General features: G+C 45.3%; 1 protein-coding gene across 1 annotated transcript in view; it reads right to left on the bottom strand.

Annotated features, from left to right (window-relative positions):
• LOC309674956 (uncharacterized protein) overlaps window positions 1-17,853 on the bottom strand; it is a gene marked incomplete at both ends in the record, with an annotated part of 207,591 nt that overhangs the window by 22,706 nt on the left and 167,032 nt on the right. The window contains 7 exons of the mRNA XM_082487153.1: window positions 2,402-2,530; window positions 7,771-7,899; window positions 12,273-12,404; window positions 14,011-14,139; window positions 15,077-15,208; window positions 16,316-16,441; window positions 16,888-17,022. Of these exons, the coding sequence (XP_082343279.1) occupies window positions 2,402-2,530; window positions 7,771-7,899; window positions 12,273-12,404; window positions 14,011-14,139; window positions 15,077-15,208; window positions 16,316-16,441; window positions 16,888-17,022 (912 nt within the window). The remainder of the gene's footprint in view (window positions 1-2,401; window positions 2,531-7,770; window positions 7,900-12,272; window positions 12,405-14,010; window positions 14,140-15,076; window positions 15,209-16,315; window positions 16,442-16,887; window positions 17,023-17,853) is intronic.

Here is a 17,853-nt window from a genome sequence, read left to right as displayed (position 1 = left end):
TGTACACAGAAAGGAAGGTTACATCTCTGGCACAGAGATGCCAAATGTGAAATCCCCACTTCTACACCAGCGAGGCATCATGACACTCCACAAAACAGTTTATGTTAAACATCATAGGCAATACACCTTTCCTAAACTTCTTTCTTGGAAATCTAAAATATCTTAGGCAGACAATCCAAACAAAATACAACCCCAAAATAAAAAAAAAAAAAATCACAACCGTAAGCTGAGGCAGAGCTTGCTTGGCAGATTTCATCCCAGATTAATATAATTCATTTACAAGCAATTGAAAAACACAGTCTTGTAATGGAAAGTGTTAGGCAGCTTCAACAAAAGGCATTACTGTCCGTATCACCCATAATTAGATAGCAGTGTAGAAAATGCACTGCACGGCCGGCTTAAGATCAATTCAAATCCCATGATGTCAAAATTATTCCTCAATATCCTCCAGCACATTGCCTGCAATCTGATTACTTGAACACGAGCACTGTCCTTCCAGCTGCTAGAGCCGGCGAGTCCCAGGAACCGGCCATGGGAATATTAAACACCCGACAAGGATGGGGAGCAGTGAGCCGCTGTCTCCGACCCATGGTTGCCTTACTCCGAGCAGCTTCAGAGCGGCGTGACTGAGGTCCAGTCTTAAAATCAAAATGCAGATTCATCATTTAGCCAAGAGGAAAGGAGGTTATCCCTTTGCACCGGTAACTGACCTTGCTTTTTTACTTACAGGCAAAGGAGACCTCGGAGGCTTTGGCATCTTCACCAGCATGAGGAATAAATCAAGCCGGCATAAAGCTCTAACGGTTGTGGCTCAAGAGAATAAATAGTGTTTTTTTTTTTTTTTTCTCATGCGATTAGAGGGGGGGCACAGAAGGCCATTGACAAAGAGCTGCATTTCTTAATTGAATTTAATGAAATATGTAGGAACAAAGCTTCCCATCCCTAATGCAGTCTAAGGAGCGGGGAAGGGCCAAGGCGATGCACTGCTAACGCTGTGGCTCGCCTGAAGGGCGGTAAAAGTGGGCTGTGACCAAGAAACAAACGCCGTAACTGTTCAGCAGCAACTCTTCTGCTCTGCGGTACGGCTATACGGCTCTGGTTCTGCGTTTATTTCACAGTCAGCTCATCAACCTGCACCCACAGGGGAGTATTCTCACGACCACCACCTTCAGGTGGTGGGAGCGAAGCCAAACATTCCTATCAGGGGTGGGGGGCCACGAGGAGGCAAAAAAGCATGGCAACGGTGGGATGTTCATAGAAATATCTAAAAAGTGGAAAGTTTCACCAGCAGTGAGCCTGCTGTAAATCAAAAGAGCAGTGGATTTTGCAGGGGAAGCCCTTGCAGAAGACAGGCTGTGTTGCGTGGTGGGGGCAAATGAGGAAAAAATATGAAGAGCAAGCGCAGCCCTCAGCCAAAGCTGATTATAACATGGTCTATGGCGGGAAAACAGAATTGTTTCAATACTAGTATCATTTCTCTCTGTTTTCTAAAGTAAATTAATTTTCTGCTGCAGAAATCTGCAACCTTTGGATTAAGAAAATCTTATGACAGTATTCACTAACAATGAAAGTTGCCTCCTTGCAGAGCTGCTTTGGACCAAGCTCCTACAACCCAGTCCTGCAGACGGCAGTCATATTTTCAAAAGGAAGCATAGACCATGACATCATCCTAAAGTGAAACTAGGAAGTTGAGAGGCTAAAACATGAAAATCTTAAAAGAAAACATGTTTGCTAAATTTTGCAAATGGGCCCAGCAATCTCCATATGTAATGCCACGTAGCTAAAGAAAATTATTTCATTTCCCATGAAATTTAGTAAACAATTTCTCAGAAGAGACAATTTTCTATATGCATGCACACCGACTTACAAAAAAACCCTTACAAAAAGAGACTGTGGGATAATCCATACTTGTGAAAATCTAGGAAGTTAACTTTTTTTTTTTAAACAAATATCTTTTTTAAGAATTAGTTAAAAAACTATTTTCTCATGCTCAAATCACAAAACAGTTCCAGCTCTGACTTTTCCACTCGGTGCATTTGTAATCTGTCACTTTATAACTGCTAATTACATGAGATACACCAGAAACACAGATATGATGTTTCATCTCTTCATGTTGCACAAAAATAAAAAGCAGAGATTCATCATATGGTAGGAGACAGCTCTGCTATTTAAAAACTGATGCTTATAATGTTTGACAAGTGCCAAGAGCAGTTAAAAAAAAAAATTTGAAGTTGATTATTTACGCAGCTACCAAAACTTGTTCCCTTTTTTGGCATCTTTGGAAAGGAATGTGACCCATCTAAAATTGTACCCTGGTAGGTCATCCCGCATTCCCAGAAGGAACCCGTGTTAATGCGGAAAGAGTTTGGGAGCAGGGCTGGTGAGCGCAGCCTGTACGTACGCTGCTCGCAGGTCTCTCCCCGCCAGCCGGGCAGGCAGCGGCACCTTCCCAGGACGTGGTCGCAACCGGCAGCATTCTTGCACTTGCACACCTGGTGGCAGTCAAGCCCAAAGAATCCATCTGGACAAGCTGAAAGGCAAAATATACATTTTTAGCAGAGTACCTGCCTCTTTTTTTTGTTTTGTTTTTTTTTTTATAAACTCTAGCTTAGAGGTCTGAAAACACAGGGCTCTGCTCATCTTTTCATGGATGCCTCGTCACGTGTCACTCCGTGACTACGCTTAACAGCCAAAGTTGCTTCAAAGCTTAAGCCTGCGCAGCTCTGCTATGCGCATCTCAGCAAAACGTGACCTGTTTTACACAAGCAACAGATTTCTGCATAGAAAAACGCAGCTGGGAATATACTGAAAAGCCATAAAATAAGTGAGAGAACAGACCTGGATTCACACAAGCCAGTACTCGCGCTTCTGTAATGGACAGAGGGAAAAGGAAATAATTCAACATAATGCAAGACCAGAGGGCCATCCCCAATTATCTCCCTGTCTTCTGAAACGCAAAACTTATGCTCCCATTTGCTCTCCTGACACCTTTGTAAAGATTTTTTAACAGTGAACATAAGCCATGGTGTCGTAGTTCAGTGCTGAAATGAAAACCTGGCAAAGACAACGAGCAGAGAAACCCAAGATAAATTAAATGTAGCAGAACAACTCCAGGGAGCTTAAGGAGCTCCGAACCTACATCGAGGACACCTGAGGAAGAGCGGGCCCATGGATTCGAGTCACATCTCTACCAGTGCTGGCAGCAGTGAAAATAAGCCATCGGTGCCTGTCAGTGGGCCACATCATACCCAAAATGCTTCATTACAATAAGATTAAATATGCTATGCAGAGCTAAAAAAAATAAATTAGGAATTATGTTGTCCATGTAGCCTTAATTTAACCTCTCTGTCTGCATATATACGTGTGTGTGTTTAGATTATATAAGTACCTGTATAATTATGCTACACTACATGACAATAAATCTGTAGATTTATTACATACATACAATTGTGCGCCATTCTTTCCGCAGAACCCCTGAATCACTCAGTCTCAGGAGCGATGGTGCTCATTAAACGAGCAGTTGTTCAATAAAACTAGCTCTTTGTCCGCCTTCTTCAATATAAACTCGTATTTAAAACCCGATCCTCACACTTCTACCATGAAATCAGAACGCCTGGCTTCCCAGCACAGTCTTATTACAATTATCATCATACACACCACCCAGCGACCCTCCACACTAATTTCACAGCTCCCTACCAGGTCAGAATAACTCCATTATCCGTATTCATCTTCCACTGTTGGACTTTCCTGTCCCTTTCCTTGCCCTGCCTTTTCTTCGTGCCCAGGCTCTTTGTCTCAGTCTTCTCTCAGTATCACTTCCACAAATGCCAATCCAGCCCTCTAGCAGAAAGCCCCGCTGTCTGCTCTGGGTACAAAGGGGCAAAATTCAGTGTCTGTAGATAGCGGCGAGCCTGGACCTTCTGACAGCGAAGGCGGCAGGGTAACACCGCCGCGTCTGCTTTGGCTTCTTCACTCTCAGAGCTCCCGCTCAGCTTGTGCTACGCACGATTGTTTCGTCTACTCAAAATCAAAGGGCTGCTCTTCCCTTCATCCTCTCCGGACTGCAGCTGCTTCTTTGGCATGTGAAAGATTTCAGGCTTACACCACTTTCCAAGTACGCGTGGTCTCAGAAAAGCAGTTTATATCATAGCGATAAAAAACTGCAATGCATCCCTCAGCCTCTGTTCTGTTCGTACTGGGGTGAGAGCTGTTATCACGTTGTAAGGAAGAGACATCAGCATGTGGTTTCAATCTTTATGTCCTTATTTATTATGCTTCAGTAGCGTGTATGGCACAGCGTACAAGAAAGGACTTCTCCTACTTAACCCTAGGTGACTTCAAAGCCTGACAAAGTTTTTCTTTGTTTAATGCAGGGACTACACAACATTGGCAGCTATTCCTAGACAGGCACAGTATTTATTTTCCCCTTTTGTCTTATTAAAACAGGACTCTTGCTGGGCTATCTTATGATAACGATTAACTGCCGAAGCCCCGAGAGAGAAGCCCAGTCCGTCCTGCAGTCGCGCTGATGTAGACAGCAGTTCAAATGCAAAGTTTGAGTGCTGCGCTTCACCAGGGCTATACATTACTGCTATTAATGCATCAATTAATAAACATACTATAGGAAAAGTCCAAGACTCCCGCTGCCTCCAGTTTGTGGGATAATTGTGTGGCATTTTGGGATATTTGGTCAGATCAAGCAGCGACCTAGGTAATTCTGCTGTTGGCCTGATCCCGTAACTGGACCCATGCCTTGGGTCACACAACACATACCACAGCAGCGGGGAACGAAATTAAACAAGATTAGGGTGCAGTGAAGACAATTGCAGCCTTCAAAGCGGGAGCAGCAGATGCTCAGCACTTCACACAATTAAATCAATTATCACAATCGCCTTGCCGAACGGCAGCAGGGCAGCGTGACCCGGCTGGCTCGGCGTGCCACGAGGCTCTCGTCGCAGAGCTGTGAGCGTGGGTGGCCAACGCGGGCACACCTCGAGTCCTCTTGGGGGTTGTTGGCTGGGCAGTTGGGCTGCCGGACATCAGAAGCCCACGACCTGGGCTTTGTGCGTGTCAGATGTTAACATTTATTTGAAGGAAGCACTTCTTTTTGATGCAGCCCAGGATACGGTTGTCCTCCTGGGCTGCAAGCGCACATTGCCAGCTCATGTTGAGCTTCTCATCTCAAAATATCTTCTGAGCCACCACGCTGTCCCCACTCTTCATGCTCTTTGCAGAGAACGCTGCATCACATACAAGGTCTTGAGTCGTACCTCCAAAATACTCGAGTCCAGAGAATTGATTAAAATACGACTGAAGCATCGCCCCTGCCTCAAGCACCACGGCCCACTCCAGCACAACAGTGGTTTTCCCTTAGGCTGGCTGCCTCGCCAGGGGATGAACACTGGTTACTGGTCAAGATACTTCAGCACATCAGCTGGTAACGCAAATCTTTGAAAAGACAAATCCAGGTTCACTTGACCATACCACCAGAAATCCCCCAAGAACTCTCTACAGCTGCTAGCGTGCATCCACAGAGCAAAGTAAGCTGGATAAGCCTGGTTAACTTCACCATAAAGAGAGATACTACAAAAGCCCAATGCTGAGACTCAGCAAGGGCTAAGATTACGTTAACAATGCTAATAAATAATAATAAGAGATTATGGAAATTTCTGGCAAATAAAGAACTTGGAAATGGCCACTGAACTGACATTTTGCAACAGGGACTGGCACGTAAACCAATGAAGTCCTATTTCTGACTGAAGGTAGCAAATTAATTCAAAGGAACAGCCGTACTTTGCTCCCACCTGAAAAAAGAAAACCAATCTCAAAAAAGCCCAAAGGCAAATTTTTGGGACTTCTGCAATTTCAGCTTGAACTGGGATCCCATGCTGCCACAATGCAAAATACCAGAAGCAACAACTGCAGGCTCAAACACGCTCATTGTCCAGGGGTGCCATTAATATTAATCAATATTAGATTTGGTAAGGTACCATCGTCTCCTAGGACTTTGAGCTTGGAAGACTGCGAAAATTTCAGTTTCAACATCTCTCTGATGATGGAAAAGTCATTCCCAGACACAAGATGAAGTACCAGCAGTATGTGAGAAGTCTAAGGCAACTCAGCCGCGCCAGGTCCCAGTCTCTACGTTCTTGTCTGCGAGGCGCAGAGCTTGGCCAACGTGGGAGGATTGCCAAGAGGACGGCGAAAAGCACATCCCCACCAGAAGGAAACCCTGCCAGTCTCCGAGTCACTGAAAACAGAAGCGCTACAGCTCCTCAGAGAAAAGGTGCCAAGAAGGTTCTACCAAGGGCAAACCACCCACGCGTTTTCCTTCATCTTCATCTTTTAGAAACAGCCAAACGGTTCTGGTTGAAACTTTCTACGTGAAAAAGTAACAGGTCAGCTCAGAGCAAACAGCCTGCCTGCTTGAGAGGAAACATGTACAAATCAGGGTCTTAAGAACAGTAAGCACTACATTCTATTCTCCCCTCCACAATCTTCTTTCAGGAATTTAAAAAGATACAAATGTCCAACATGACTGATTTGAAAACTGAGACTCGTCTTTTCTTTTTTTTTTTTTTTTTTTTTCCAATAGACATCAGCCAGGCTTCCCCACGTTCCTCACACCTCCTGTGGTGAGGGATATTTAGCCTCTCTGTCCCCATTTTGATTCCTGCTGGAATGAACAGATTTACACCACAACACAGATAACCACATAGCTTTTCTTGTTAAAGAAAGAAGAAAAGTAAAGATAGACTTATGAAAACAGAGTTAACGTAAATAAATGTAAATAATTTTAAAAAAGGACACAGTGGAGATACCATAAGGTATCTGCACACCTTGCAACAGAACTCTGAGAAGAGTATTTGCTATAATAACTCCTGTTAAGAACGAGAGGGGAATACCAAGCAGTATCTGCACTCCAGTCAGTTGGGACCTTTGCTCCGTTACTGGTAGGGCTGTGGAGCATCTCCCTTCCCATCAGAGGGCAGCAGCTGCCTGCGAGTGCTGCCGCCTCCCTCTACTGTAGCTGTAACACCACTGTTGTAAACTAGTCAATAAAGCTGCTTTCGAAGCAAAGTAATTATGACTTTGGTTTAATGATCACCGTTTGTAGAATCTTCAATCATTTACACTTAAATAACTTTCATAATGTCTGACTGACTACGTGCTGTTTCTGCTGTGTTCAAGACTGTTTTTTAGATGATCTGCACAATGATGCGGCATGACAGCAACCTCAGAGGATGCCACAGACTGACTTATAATGATGTATCTAAGGTATTCAGTCCAACCTTTCCAACAATTTGCCAAATGATCAGGTAATAGAAGATGATCTGTTGGATTTGTTTAAGTTAAAAGTACATCTTTCATAAAGAGTTCCTTTGGGAAGATGCACAGATCCTTGTTTTTCTCTAAGACATTTCAGAGATGCTCCAGGAGCAAGCACGTGTAAGGCAGGACAAGCATCTTTCTGCTTAGCGTTCTAATAGTAGGACTCCGCTTAAAAAGAGAGTCTTCACAGAGACGTGCTATAGCGGAGTCTTAAGCACGTACCTAATTTTAACCATGTTAAAACATGTGCCCAGCGCTAGGCACCTGGCGAAATGCTTTGCTGAGTTAGGATGGAAGCGCACATTTCAGTATCACCCTCCAATTAAGTTATATGGTTTATATAGATGAGGTGCTGTAAGTTGTAAATCCAGCTCTCTGCATAAAAAAACCCAAACCCGTTTGCATAAGCCCGAAAGGGACCAGAGGGAGAAGCAGTACCTCTTCCACAAAAGGTTCCGGTCCAGCCCGCCGTGCACGTACAGGCTCCGCTCACGTGGTCGCAGGCAGCTCCGTTCCGGCACTGACAGCTGTGCTCACAGCTCGGGCCAAAGCTTCCCTCGGGGCATCCTGCAGCGGAGGAATCACAAGCAGGTGATGGGTTAAGTCTGGAGCAGATCAGGGATCAATGGGGAATTTTGAGATACGTGGGACTTCTTACTATTTCCAAAAGAAGAATCAAGGCATAATGGTAATGCCTTAAAACTGATGCGATTAAGCCTTCTCCTTGGGGTGCAGGTAAGTAGGGCTGTTTCTCTTAAGGTCTATTTTAGAAAAACACCAGGGTGTTGAAAGACTAAGTTCTGCACGGAAAACGAATATCCTCCGATTGCTGCAAAGCCTGCGACTTCATAGGTTCCGCTTGATGCCACTTTGCGCACCGGTCTGGAGCTGCTTACGTGCACATCTCCTCTGGGACTTCATCAGCCAGGAGGGGCAAAGCTCCCAGCTCCCGTGCCTCCTTTTGAGGCCCTATCCTCCATTTCCCTGCAAATCCTCCTTCCCCAGAAAGCTGGAGACCATATGACATGTGGCGGCCTCCTTTAGAAAACTCCAAACTGAAAGCCGCGTGCTTCATTTTCAGACTGTGCTTGGAAAAATTCAAGCGAAAACATTTCATCTGGGGGAGAGATTAACAATCACATTTCCACAGCAGTTAATGTAAGGAGTTTTAAAAGATTTGCATGGTACTCACTATTGGAAGAAAGAAAACATCACTTGAGACCGAAAATAATTTCTTCCAGGATTACAGGAAAATCAATTAAGAATAGGGCCAGCTGCCTAATTCACATTAGATATTTCGGTCAGGCTGAAATATAGAGATATACTTGGCTAAACACAAGACTCATGTTTAAAGGTCTTGTGAACTGCCCTCTAAACGAGTTATACAGATTATTGCCAGATCTCTTTCAAAAAAGTGGATGATTTTAACATTTACATCAACAAAGTCATTTTCAGGCAATCTGGAAAGAATCGCAGGGAACAGAAACCAACGGGTATCCTCGAAGACAACTCCATGTCTGAAATAAAGGGGTGGGTTTGGTGCTGCCTATTCGGTACCGTAGGGGGGCAGCGATCGGAGGCGGCGTGAATTTGTTTGCTCCTGCAGCTTAGTGACTCTCCACTCACGGGAGCCAACCCTTGGGTCTCTTGCAGAGGCTGTAGGTTGGGACGGGAGACAGAAGGATGGCAAGGCGCCTTAGGGATTTCTTCGCTTTCGATCACCTGGGTCGGAAAACGGGCCGTTGTTTAAATGTGGAGTTGTTTGAATGTATTTGCTGCTGGAAATTCAGTCCCAGGGTTGAGTCGGTGCAAAACCCCATCACCTCCTGTTCCCAAAGCTGCAGATCATCGTGCATCACGCCGCCTACGTTAGTTCACCGAGTAAATACAATGAAGTGCGCTTGTGCCTTACAAGCTTGATCCTGCTCAGTGTTTACTTTGCACTTGAAATTTCAGTTGGAGTCCAGAGGATCTATGCAAGGAAAACAGTATTCTAGGGCAGTAATAGGTGTGGGGCTCAGCTGAGCATTCTTTGAACCTACAGCGTTTAGCCCGGAGCTGAGACTTTTAAGGTGACGGCAACGGGTCAGTACACTTCACAAATGATTTCGCAATCCACATCACAGAGAATCTGCCCTCCCCTGCTCGAGCAGGCGCCGGCTGCTGCAATGCGTGCCGAGAAACATCCACTCCGCCGGAGAACCTGAGCCGCCTGCAAAGCCGCAAAGGGAAAGAGCCCGACCCACAGCAAGAGGCTGGAGATGCCTCAGGAGCAGAGGAACTCTCCAGGGATAGTAAAGATCTCACCTCCAGGGCAGCATAAAATGATTCGGGAAGAATTATGGATTTCATAATCCACGTGTGTGTGTGTATGTATATATATATATATATATGCATTTTTTATACATGCATATACACACATACACAATTAAAGTGGGGTAAAAAGCAGTCTGAATAGAATCATAGAATGGTTTAGGTTGGAAGGGACCTTGAAGACCTTTGCAAGGCTTTTGACACCGTTTCCCATAGCATTCTCCTGGAGAAACTGGCTGCTCATGGCCTGGACAGGTATACTCTTCGTTGGGTAAAAAACTGGCTGGATGGCCGTGTCCAGAGAGTGGTGGTAAATGGAGTTAAATCCAGTTGGTGTCCAGTGACGAGTGGTGTCCCCCAGGGATCGGTGCTGGGGCCCGTTCTCTTTAATATCTTTATCAACGATCTGGATGAGGGGATCGAGTGCTCCCTCAGTAAGTTCGCAGACGACACTAAACTGGGGGGGCGTGTTGATCTGCTTGAGGGTAGATTGGCTCTGCAGAGGGATCTGGACAGGCTGGACAGATGGGCTGAGGCCAATGGTATGAGGTTCAACAAGGCCAAGTGTCGGGTCCTGCACTTGGGTCACAACAACCCCATGCAGCGCTACAGACTGGGGGCGGAGTGGCTCGAAAGCTGCCTGGCAGAAAAGGACCTGGGGGTGTTGGTGGACAACCGGCTGAGCATGAGCCAGCAGTGTGCCCAGGCAGCCAAGAAGGCCAACACCATCCTGGCCTGCATCAGGAATAGTGTGGTGAGCCGGACTAGGGAAGTAATCATCCCCCTGTACTCGGCACTGGTGAGGCCTCACCTCGAGTACTGTGTTCAGTTTTGGGCCCCTCACTACAAGAAGGACATTGAGGTGTTGGAGCGTGTCCAGAGAAGGGCTACAAAGCTGGTGAAGGGTCTGGAGGACAAACCTTATGAGGAACGACTGAGGGATCTGGGGTTGTTTAGCCTGGAGAAGAGGAGGCTGAGGGGAGACCTTATCACCCTCTACAACTACCTGAAAGGAGGTTTTAGAGAGATGGGAGCTGACCTCTTCTCCCTGGCGACAAGTGATAGGACAAGAGGAAATGGGTTCAAGTTATGTCAGGGCAGGTTTAGATTAGATGTTAGGAAGCATTTTTTCACTGAAAGGGTTATTAAACATTGGAATAAGCTGCCCAGAGAGGTGGTGGATTCACCATCCCTGGAGGTGTTTAAGAAAAGGGTAGATGAGGTGCTTAGGGACATGGTTTAGGAGTGGTGGTGTTTTTATCAGGGTAGGTTAATGGTTGGACTTGATGATCTTAAAGGTCCCTTCCAACCTCACTGATTCTATGACTCTATGATTCTATAAGATCACCAGTTCCACCCTCCCTGCCATGGGAAGGGACACCTCCCGCTAGACCAGGTTGCTCAAAGCCCCATCCATCCTGGCCTTGAACACCTCCAGGGGCATTTTATTTCTCCAGGAATAAAACAGAAAACCCATAGACAGAATATTAGGCGTTGCCAGATGTTTTGTCGGTGGTAATGGCTTCACTGATTACCTTGCCAGAGAAGATGACAACCAGATATTTGGCTACTTTCTGTCTGCGGAGATGCTGTTTTGAGAGAGGTCAAGAGGGAAAGGGAAGTGGAGCTGGCAGCTCCTTCGCTGGGAACTGGTCTTCCCGCTAACTGTCCTTCCATTCCCTCTGTGCCAACAGCAACAAGAGCTGTAAGATCAACTTTCCTGGGTTTTTGTCTTAGGTCACCACTCCAGATTAATTGTTTTGACATTTCTGTGTGACACCAGCAGTTAATTCTGCCTACACTACTGAGACTCTGGTAGCTACATCTGTGCTACTGTAAGATGCTTAATCTAATAGATAAAATACTTATTTAATAACATAATTATTATTATTAATAATAGTAATAATAATAGCAGCTTAACTATGCAACTTATTGCCACGAGATGAAGTGAATACCACATGGTTGCACGGAATAAAAAAAGAAATAGGCACATTAGTTGGGGAAAAAAAAAAATCAAGTTGTATTAAATATAGAGATATTGCTTCTGTCTCAAGAAGCTCCTGAATGACAAATGGATGAACCTTGGGGAAACGTATCAGGAATTATCTAAATGCCTGTTTTTATCCTCTTAAGGCTTCTGCTATTGACCTCTGTTAGAGACAGATTAGTGGAGATCATGGGCCTCTGGTAAGATTATTGCGCATTTTTGTTGTTAATAAACAGAGGACCCTAAATCTTCCTGATTTTACTTCTGTTATGTGCATGTGAAGCATTTCTATATGCCTGGCCTTAAAAAAAGATTTATGAAAAAAAAATTGTGGACCTAAAACTGGATAAATAAAACTGATCTGGAAACTTCTATGCCACAAGCCAAATATACATCAATCCTGTCACTGACAAGAGGTCTTATAACATTAAAAATAGCTGTTGAGTCCAAAACAAGTCTGAAAATAACTTTTCTGGAATCCAAATTAGGGAAACTATCTAACCCCGATGAAACCCGAGAGCCCTGCAATGCACTGGGCAGACTGGAGGCGGTACAGCCTGGAGGTCTTCCTGGGGGGAATTATCAGGAAAAATAATTTCTGGGTTTGCAAATTCCCAGTGTTGACAAAGTGGCAACTTACTCCATTCGCAGTGTTTCCCAGTGAATCCCGGCTCACAGAAGCAGGAGCCGGTGACTGGATCGCAGCTGCCGTCGCTGTTATTGCAGGCACACGTGTTTTCACAGCGCGGTCCCCAACGGCCACTACTGCAGGCTGCAATGTAAAACGGTATTTACATTGAGAACCAACTTCCAGCTTAGCTAACGGATTATTTTACATCTAAATGAGAGAACAGAAAGGATGCAAAATGGTCCCTTAAGATACAGGCGCCCTGGACTCTTCGCTGCAGCACGGGGCACAAATCTGATGGAAATAAATACAATTTTTGCCGATTTATTTCAGCGGAAAGTAGGGGTCCATAGGCAGATATTATGCCATCCACATAAAACTAATCATTCATAGTCAATCCATCTCAATCAATCCACAGTCACAAACGCATAATTTCATGGAAATAAAATATCAGTTATTGACTCACTTAGCAAAAATCTGCATAACCAGAATAGCTAGTCGGTAAAACAAGACAGATTTGTGAGCATCCTCCATATTTTCCTCAAAATACTGGGAAACGTAACACGGACACAGAGAAATCTCACAGTCTTTGTTAATACAACTCACTGCTTTCATTCTAAAAATCATCTAACATTGACATGAATACAACAATGTACCACAGCATTTCCTCCTTTCTTGTAAAGATAAAGATGAAAGTGCCAATTAGGGCAACAGAAACCTGGTTTTGGAGTTGGGCATCTGTTTCATGCCCGGTCCGCGATAGCCGAAGAGATGCCTTACTGAGATGTCTCTGCAAAACAACTGTTCTCATATCTTTTCCTGAATAGGAATAAAAGCTTTTCTTTGCCATGGTCTCTTAATTCTTTAAACAGCCAAGGGAGTTAAGGAAAGCTATATAATGGCTCCACACATTACCAACGCGTTTGATTTTTAAAACACGCATATTGGTGGAAACTTCAGATTTTCCCAGAGTTTTCTTCAGTACCAATCCCGAGAAGTCAGGTCCAAAACTTACTGCTGTCAACACTGGCAATTAATTTATATGATTTTATGTGTTTAAGATCAAGTTTAGAAAAGGGTTTGTATTCTGTTGGCTTTTTGCAAGAGGCATCATAACGAATCAAGCAGAAAAGATGTGAAACAAGAAAAAGAAGGAATTAAGCAGGATGGCTTAACGTTTATATGGTGCTATCCAAAAAGGGCAAATGTGTACTCTTACACGGCCATCAATATGGAGAGCGACGCTAAAGTCAACAGAAGGATGCTCTGCTCTTCCAGAGAACAGAATTCCTCCCAGCATTTATATTCCCAAGTTAAGGAGTGACCTTAAGACACACGACTGTACATGCCACTCACTTGTTGAATAAATCTCCCCTAAACAAAATGAAAAACTGAGAATTAATCTTAAAACTAATCTGCACTGAAAATGAAAACCAAAACTGTCAGTCAAAATGCTGACAGGACAGATGGCATTGGGCAAAGGGATCCATAGTGTTGAAATAAGAGCTTATATCAATACTTTGCGCTTCATCAGCCATCTATTTCAATACTTTGAACCTAGATAATTAAGGATTATAACCATCCAGGCTGTGCAAACCCATAAACACACAATTTCAGAAGCAATAAGATTAGCAAAAGTATATTAAAAAACTGTAATAGACTAAGAACAAACAGAGCTGGTTCTTACATTGGCAGTTAAGTCCCCGGGAGATACTGTGTGCCCTGTGGAGCGAATACCCATTTGACTTACGGTGTTTGCAGTCGTGGCCAGTCCAGCCGGGGGGACATGTGCACTCTCCGGTGACGTGGTGACACTGAGCACCGCTGCTACAGCTGCATAACAGCAGGCAATTTTGTCCATAGTAACCATCAGGGCAGGCTGCAAACAGATGAACAGACTGAAATTGCACCCAGATAATAAATCAGGCACGGACTGATCTTTTCAAACAAGACAGCAACAGCTTGCCCCCTAAAACGTGCATTAGCTGAAGCCAGAAATCAAAACGGCAAAATGAAAGGAACATCTGTAATTTGTACACTAGGTGTCTGGGGCCGGGTACTGCAAAGTGGGAATAGCTTGAGTGACTTTCGGGTACTTCTCCTGCACATCAGGATCAATCAGCAGAGGAAAGAAGAGAGCTGAGCAAACCTTTGTCAAAAGCGATTCGGTGACTAACAAAGGGAAATAATGTGTCACCACTGAGGTCTTGCACGAAGCAGTGCTGTCCCCGAGAGCCTGTCTATGCCAGCAGACAGCCACACTCGAGCAGCCTTTAATACCCCGAGGCTGGATAAGGAGCCGTGCCACGGTAGCTCAGACCAACTGCTCGAGCGTATTCCCATGGTCTCTGGTGAATCTGCAGAGACAGCACCGATACCACTCCTTCATCCTCGCTATTATTTAATCCTGAGTTAGCTACATCAAGGAGTACTGCTGCAAACGTAACCCAAGAGTGATGCCATGTGGGCCAGCCGGTCGGCACCTCTTGCCGAGCGACCAGAATGACAGTGCAAGCACTGTGGCTATTGAAGGTTGTATTTCTAAGTGTACATTGCCATAAATCAGGTCTAATGATAACATCGATTTGGCACGCAGTTTAGCTTGTCATCTGCATTTAGCTGTAAACTCCCTCCCTTAAATAATGTCAAATCCAACCTGGGGAATTCCCGAAGCTGAAGGGGACTTCATCTCGGGTCAGCGTGTCTAACCTAACAAGCATTTCACAAAACAGCAAGAAGGCAACAACATACTAAACCGCAAGCTGAATTTTCAAACTGACTTTCTTCTCACGGAGAAGCCAGATGCGAGGACTTACGCGCAGAGCAGGATTCCCCAGTGTAGCCGGGGGGACAGTCGCAGGCTCCAGTTTCTCTGTTGCACTGGCCCCCGTTGGCGCAGGGCTCACAGGAGGACTGACAGTCTGGTCCCCACCGCCCGGCCGGGCAATCTAGAAAAAAAAAAAAGCACGTGAGATGCTCCCAATGCCAATTTCTCTTTCAAGGCAATTATAGATTTCTGCTGTTACCTTAAGGAATTTAAAAATAATAGTAAAATTAAGCCAGATAAGGGATTGCTATATTATTTCTATAGACCTACAGCGCCGTCACAGTAAATCTTCTGAAAGAGTCAATGTGCCCCTGTACTGCAGCACGCGAGAACACATCTGAAGACAGACCCAAAGGCTCTCTTCTGACTTCCACCACGGTCCATCTGTTTTTTTGTTTAGTTTCTGATACAGTAACGTCGGGAGCATTTGGACATATCTAAAAAATGAATTACTGCACGGAGCAAAGGAAACCTGCAGAGGAGGGTAATCTGCAGACAGATGCAGGAGGGGAGGGCTGCTGCTGTATTTTTGCTGGGCTGAGGTGGGACAAGGATGGTCATACAATCCAGAGGGGCTGGACGTAAGGTGGAGCCCAGCTCTCCATTCGGCTCCACCTCCTCCGTGAAGCGGTGAGCCACAATCTGGATCCATGCAGGGCTGATGCTCCTCAGGCGTGCAACAGCCAGAGCTCTGCAAGTGGTAGAGGAGCATCCTACGGCCCGTTGGTAGTTCAGTGTTCCTAAGACTTTCTTCATCCCTTTCCTTAACTACCCACAATACTGCTCTCCTTTTTAATTCCTTCCCGTGTTCCACCAGGTCCTTCACTTGTTGGTTCCACAATAGCTGTCTGTGGCCAAGGCCCTTCAACAGCTCCTGAGGTGCCTTGTGGGCACATGGCAGCATGATCCCGAGCTCTGCTCTGGGACTGCGACCTGCTGCGATGCCCTGGTATCGCTGCCCAACTTGTATAGACCCAGCCCAGCATACAGATCGCTATTAATAATTGGAGCAGAGAGACAAGACAGGGTAAGAGAGTCACGCTCCCGCCTTTACAGGTGATCCCACCCGGTGGATGTCGTATGTTCTACATCAAGACGTATCCGTTACCTGTTCTGCAAATGAAGCATATCGCACTGCAGCAGTTTTGGCGGGAAACAGAATAATTCCATTTCTTATTGCGTCTGCCAAAGCAAGACGTTCGCTACTCCAGCCCAACACCAGACACACCTTGCTCACAGGTCGCACCGGCCTTCCCCGCTGGGCAAATACAGCGCCCCGTCTTTGGATCGCACGGTGCTTCTCCACAGCGGCACCTCTGCCTGCAGTTCACCCCAAAGCTCCCGGGCTCACAAGCTGGTCAAAAGAAACCCAAAGACACGGTTAGTATAAGGCAGCGTTTTGAAGCCACTAAGAGACACCACCACCAGCAATTTTAAACTGAGCTGTGCTGGTAGCAAGCGATCTACATTAGCGTCAGGGTCTCAGCAACTGGTGGTCCGCAATTAACTGCAGCAGAGCTCTAGAAAATCTGTGCCTGAAGCTTTAAAAGGAACTATGGTTACCTGGAGAAACGTTAGTTTTAGTAACCGGCCTCAGCCTTGGGCCTTGACCTTTGCAAGCCGAGTGGCACAGCAGTTGCCAGGCTCCAAGTACCAGTTTGGCTTCGGTGGGGAACTGCCAACTCGTATCAACAACAAATGTACCTTTTATTTGCAACTTCTGTATATGAACATAAGTTTCCTGAGTAAGCTTTCCCATCCGAAGCGTACCTCCCAGGGAAACATGCAGTGAGTACCTACATAAATGGCATTCTTCTCCATGAAGGCCAGGTGGACATGGATGCTTGCAGACTCCCGTCTCAGGATTACACGGAACATCAGGAGGACAGTTGCACCTCAGTTTGCAACCAGCCCCATAAAACCCAGGTGCGCACTCTGGAAAAATGCAAGTAGACGCAGAATAGTGTATAAGAAAAAGGAAGAGTTAAGAAAACTGAACAAAACTCAGAAAATAATTTGGCAGAAGTTTGCAGAAATTTTAGAGGTGCTGATAAAGTGTAAATACTTATCACACACTCGCACGGACATTTCAAAGAGGTTACTGCTTAAATACAACTCAGAAACAGAGTGGCAGAATACTTAAGGATATATTCAATTACGGCCATTACAGAATTACTCTTCTTATCTTTCCGTACCTTCTGCTGCTCTCCGCCTTGGTGCAAAGCCAGTGCTGGGCAAGGGATGCTCTCCCCCAGAACTGAGCACGTCACCAAGAACGCTAAAGATATTAAATATTGTCACTATTATTCTCCACCAAGCCCCCCCCCAAGAACCAGTGTCACAAACCCGACGCGTTCCTGCCTGCCCAGAGAGGAATCTGACGGGAGAATCTTTATTGCGTTACTCCATTACTGTCTGGAGAGGGCTACTGAGACACGCAAACATGAATGCGGAATACAATTCTCTTTGAACTACCCCCAAAAACTACAAAGAATAAATTGAATTCGAAGACCTGCGAATCTGAAGGAAAAGCAGCGGTACTGAAACTGCTCACAAATAATCCTGCTGCCATAAAACACAGGTTTCGTCACTGATTTACTGTCTGCGCAGAAAAAGGCAAGAACAAAAGTGAAAACTCCCACAATCTTAATTATTTAGGGTTGTATTAGAATTTGGTTTCTAGGGTTTTGTTGTCATTTGATCAGGCTAGAACTCCCGCATTTTTAAGCTGTATTCCCCTTGATGTCCCTCTAAGCCCCGCGACAC

This window comes from Vanellus vanellus (assembly GCF_965231255.1).
Source record: "Vanellus vanellus genome assembly, chromosome: 8".
NCBI classification, from domain to species: Eukaryota; Metazoa; Chordata; class Aves; order Charadriiformes; family Charadriidae; genus Vanellus; species Vanellus vanellus.
Note: the sequence above shows the minus strand (reverse complement) of the source record. Positions and strands in the feature narration are given on the sequence as shown.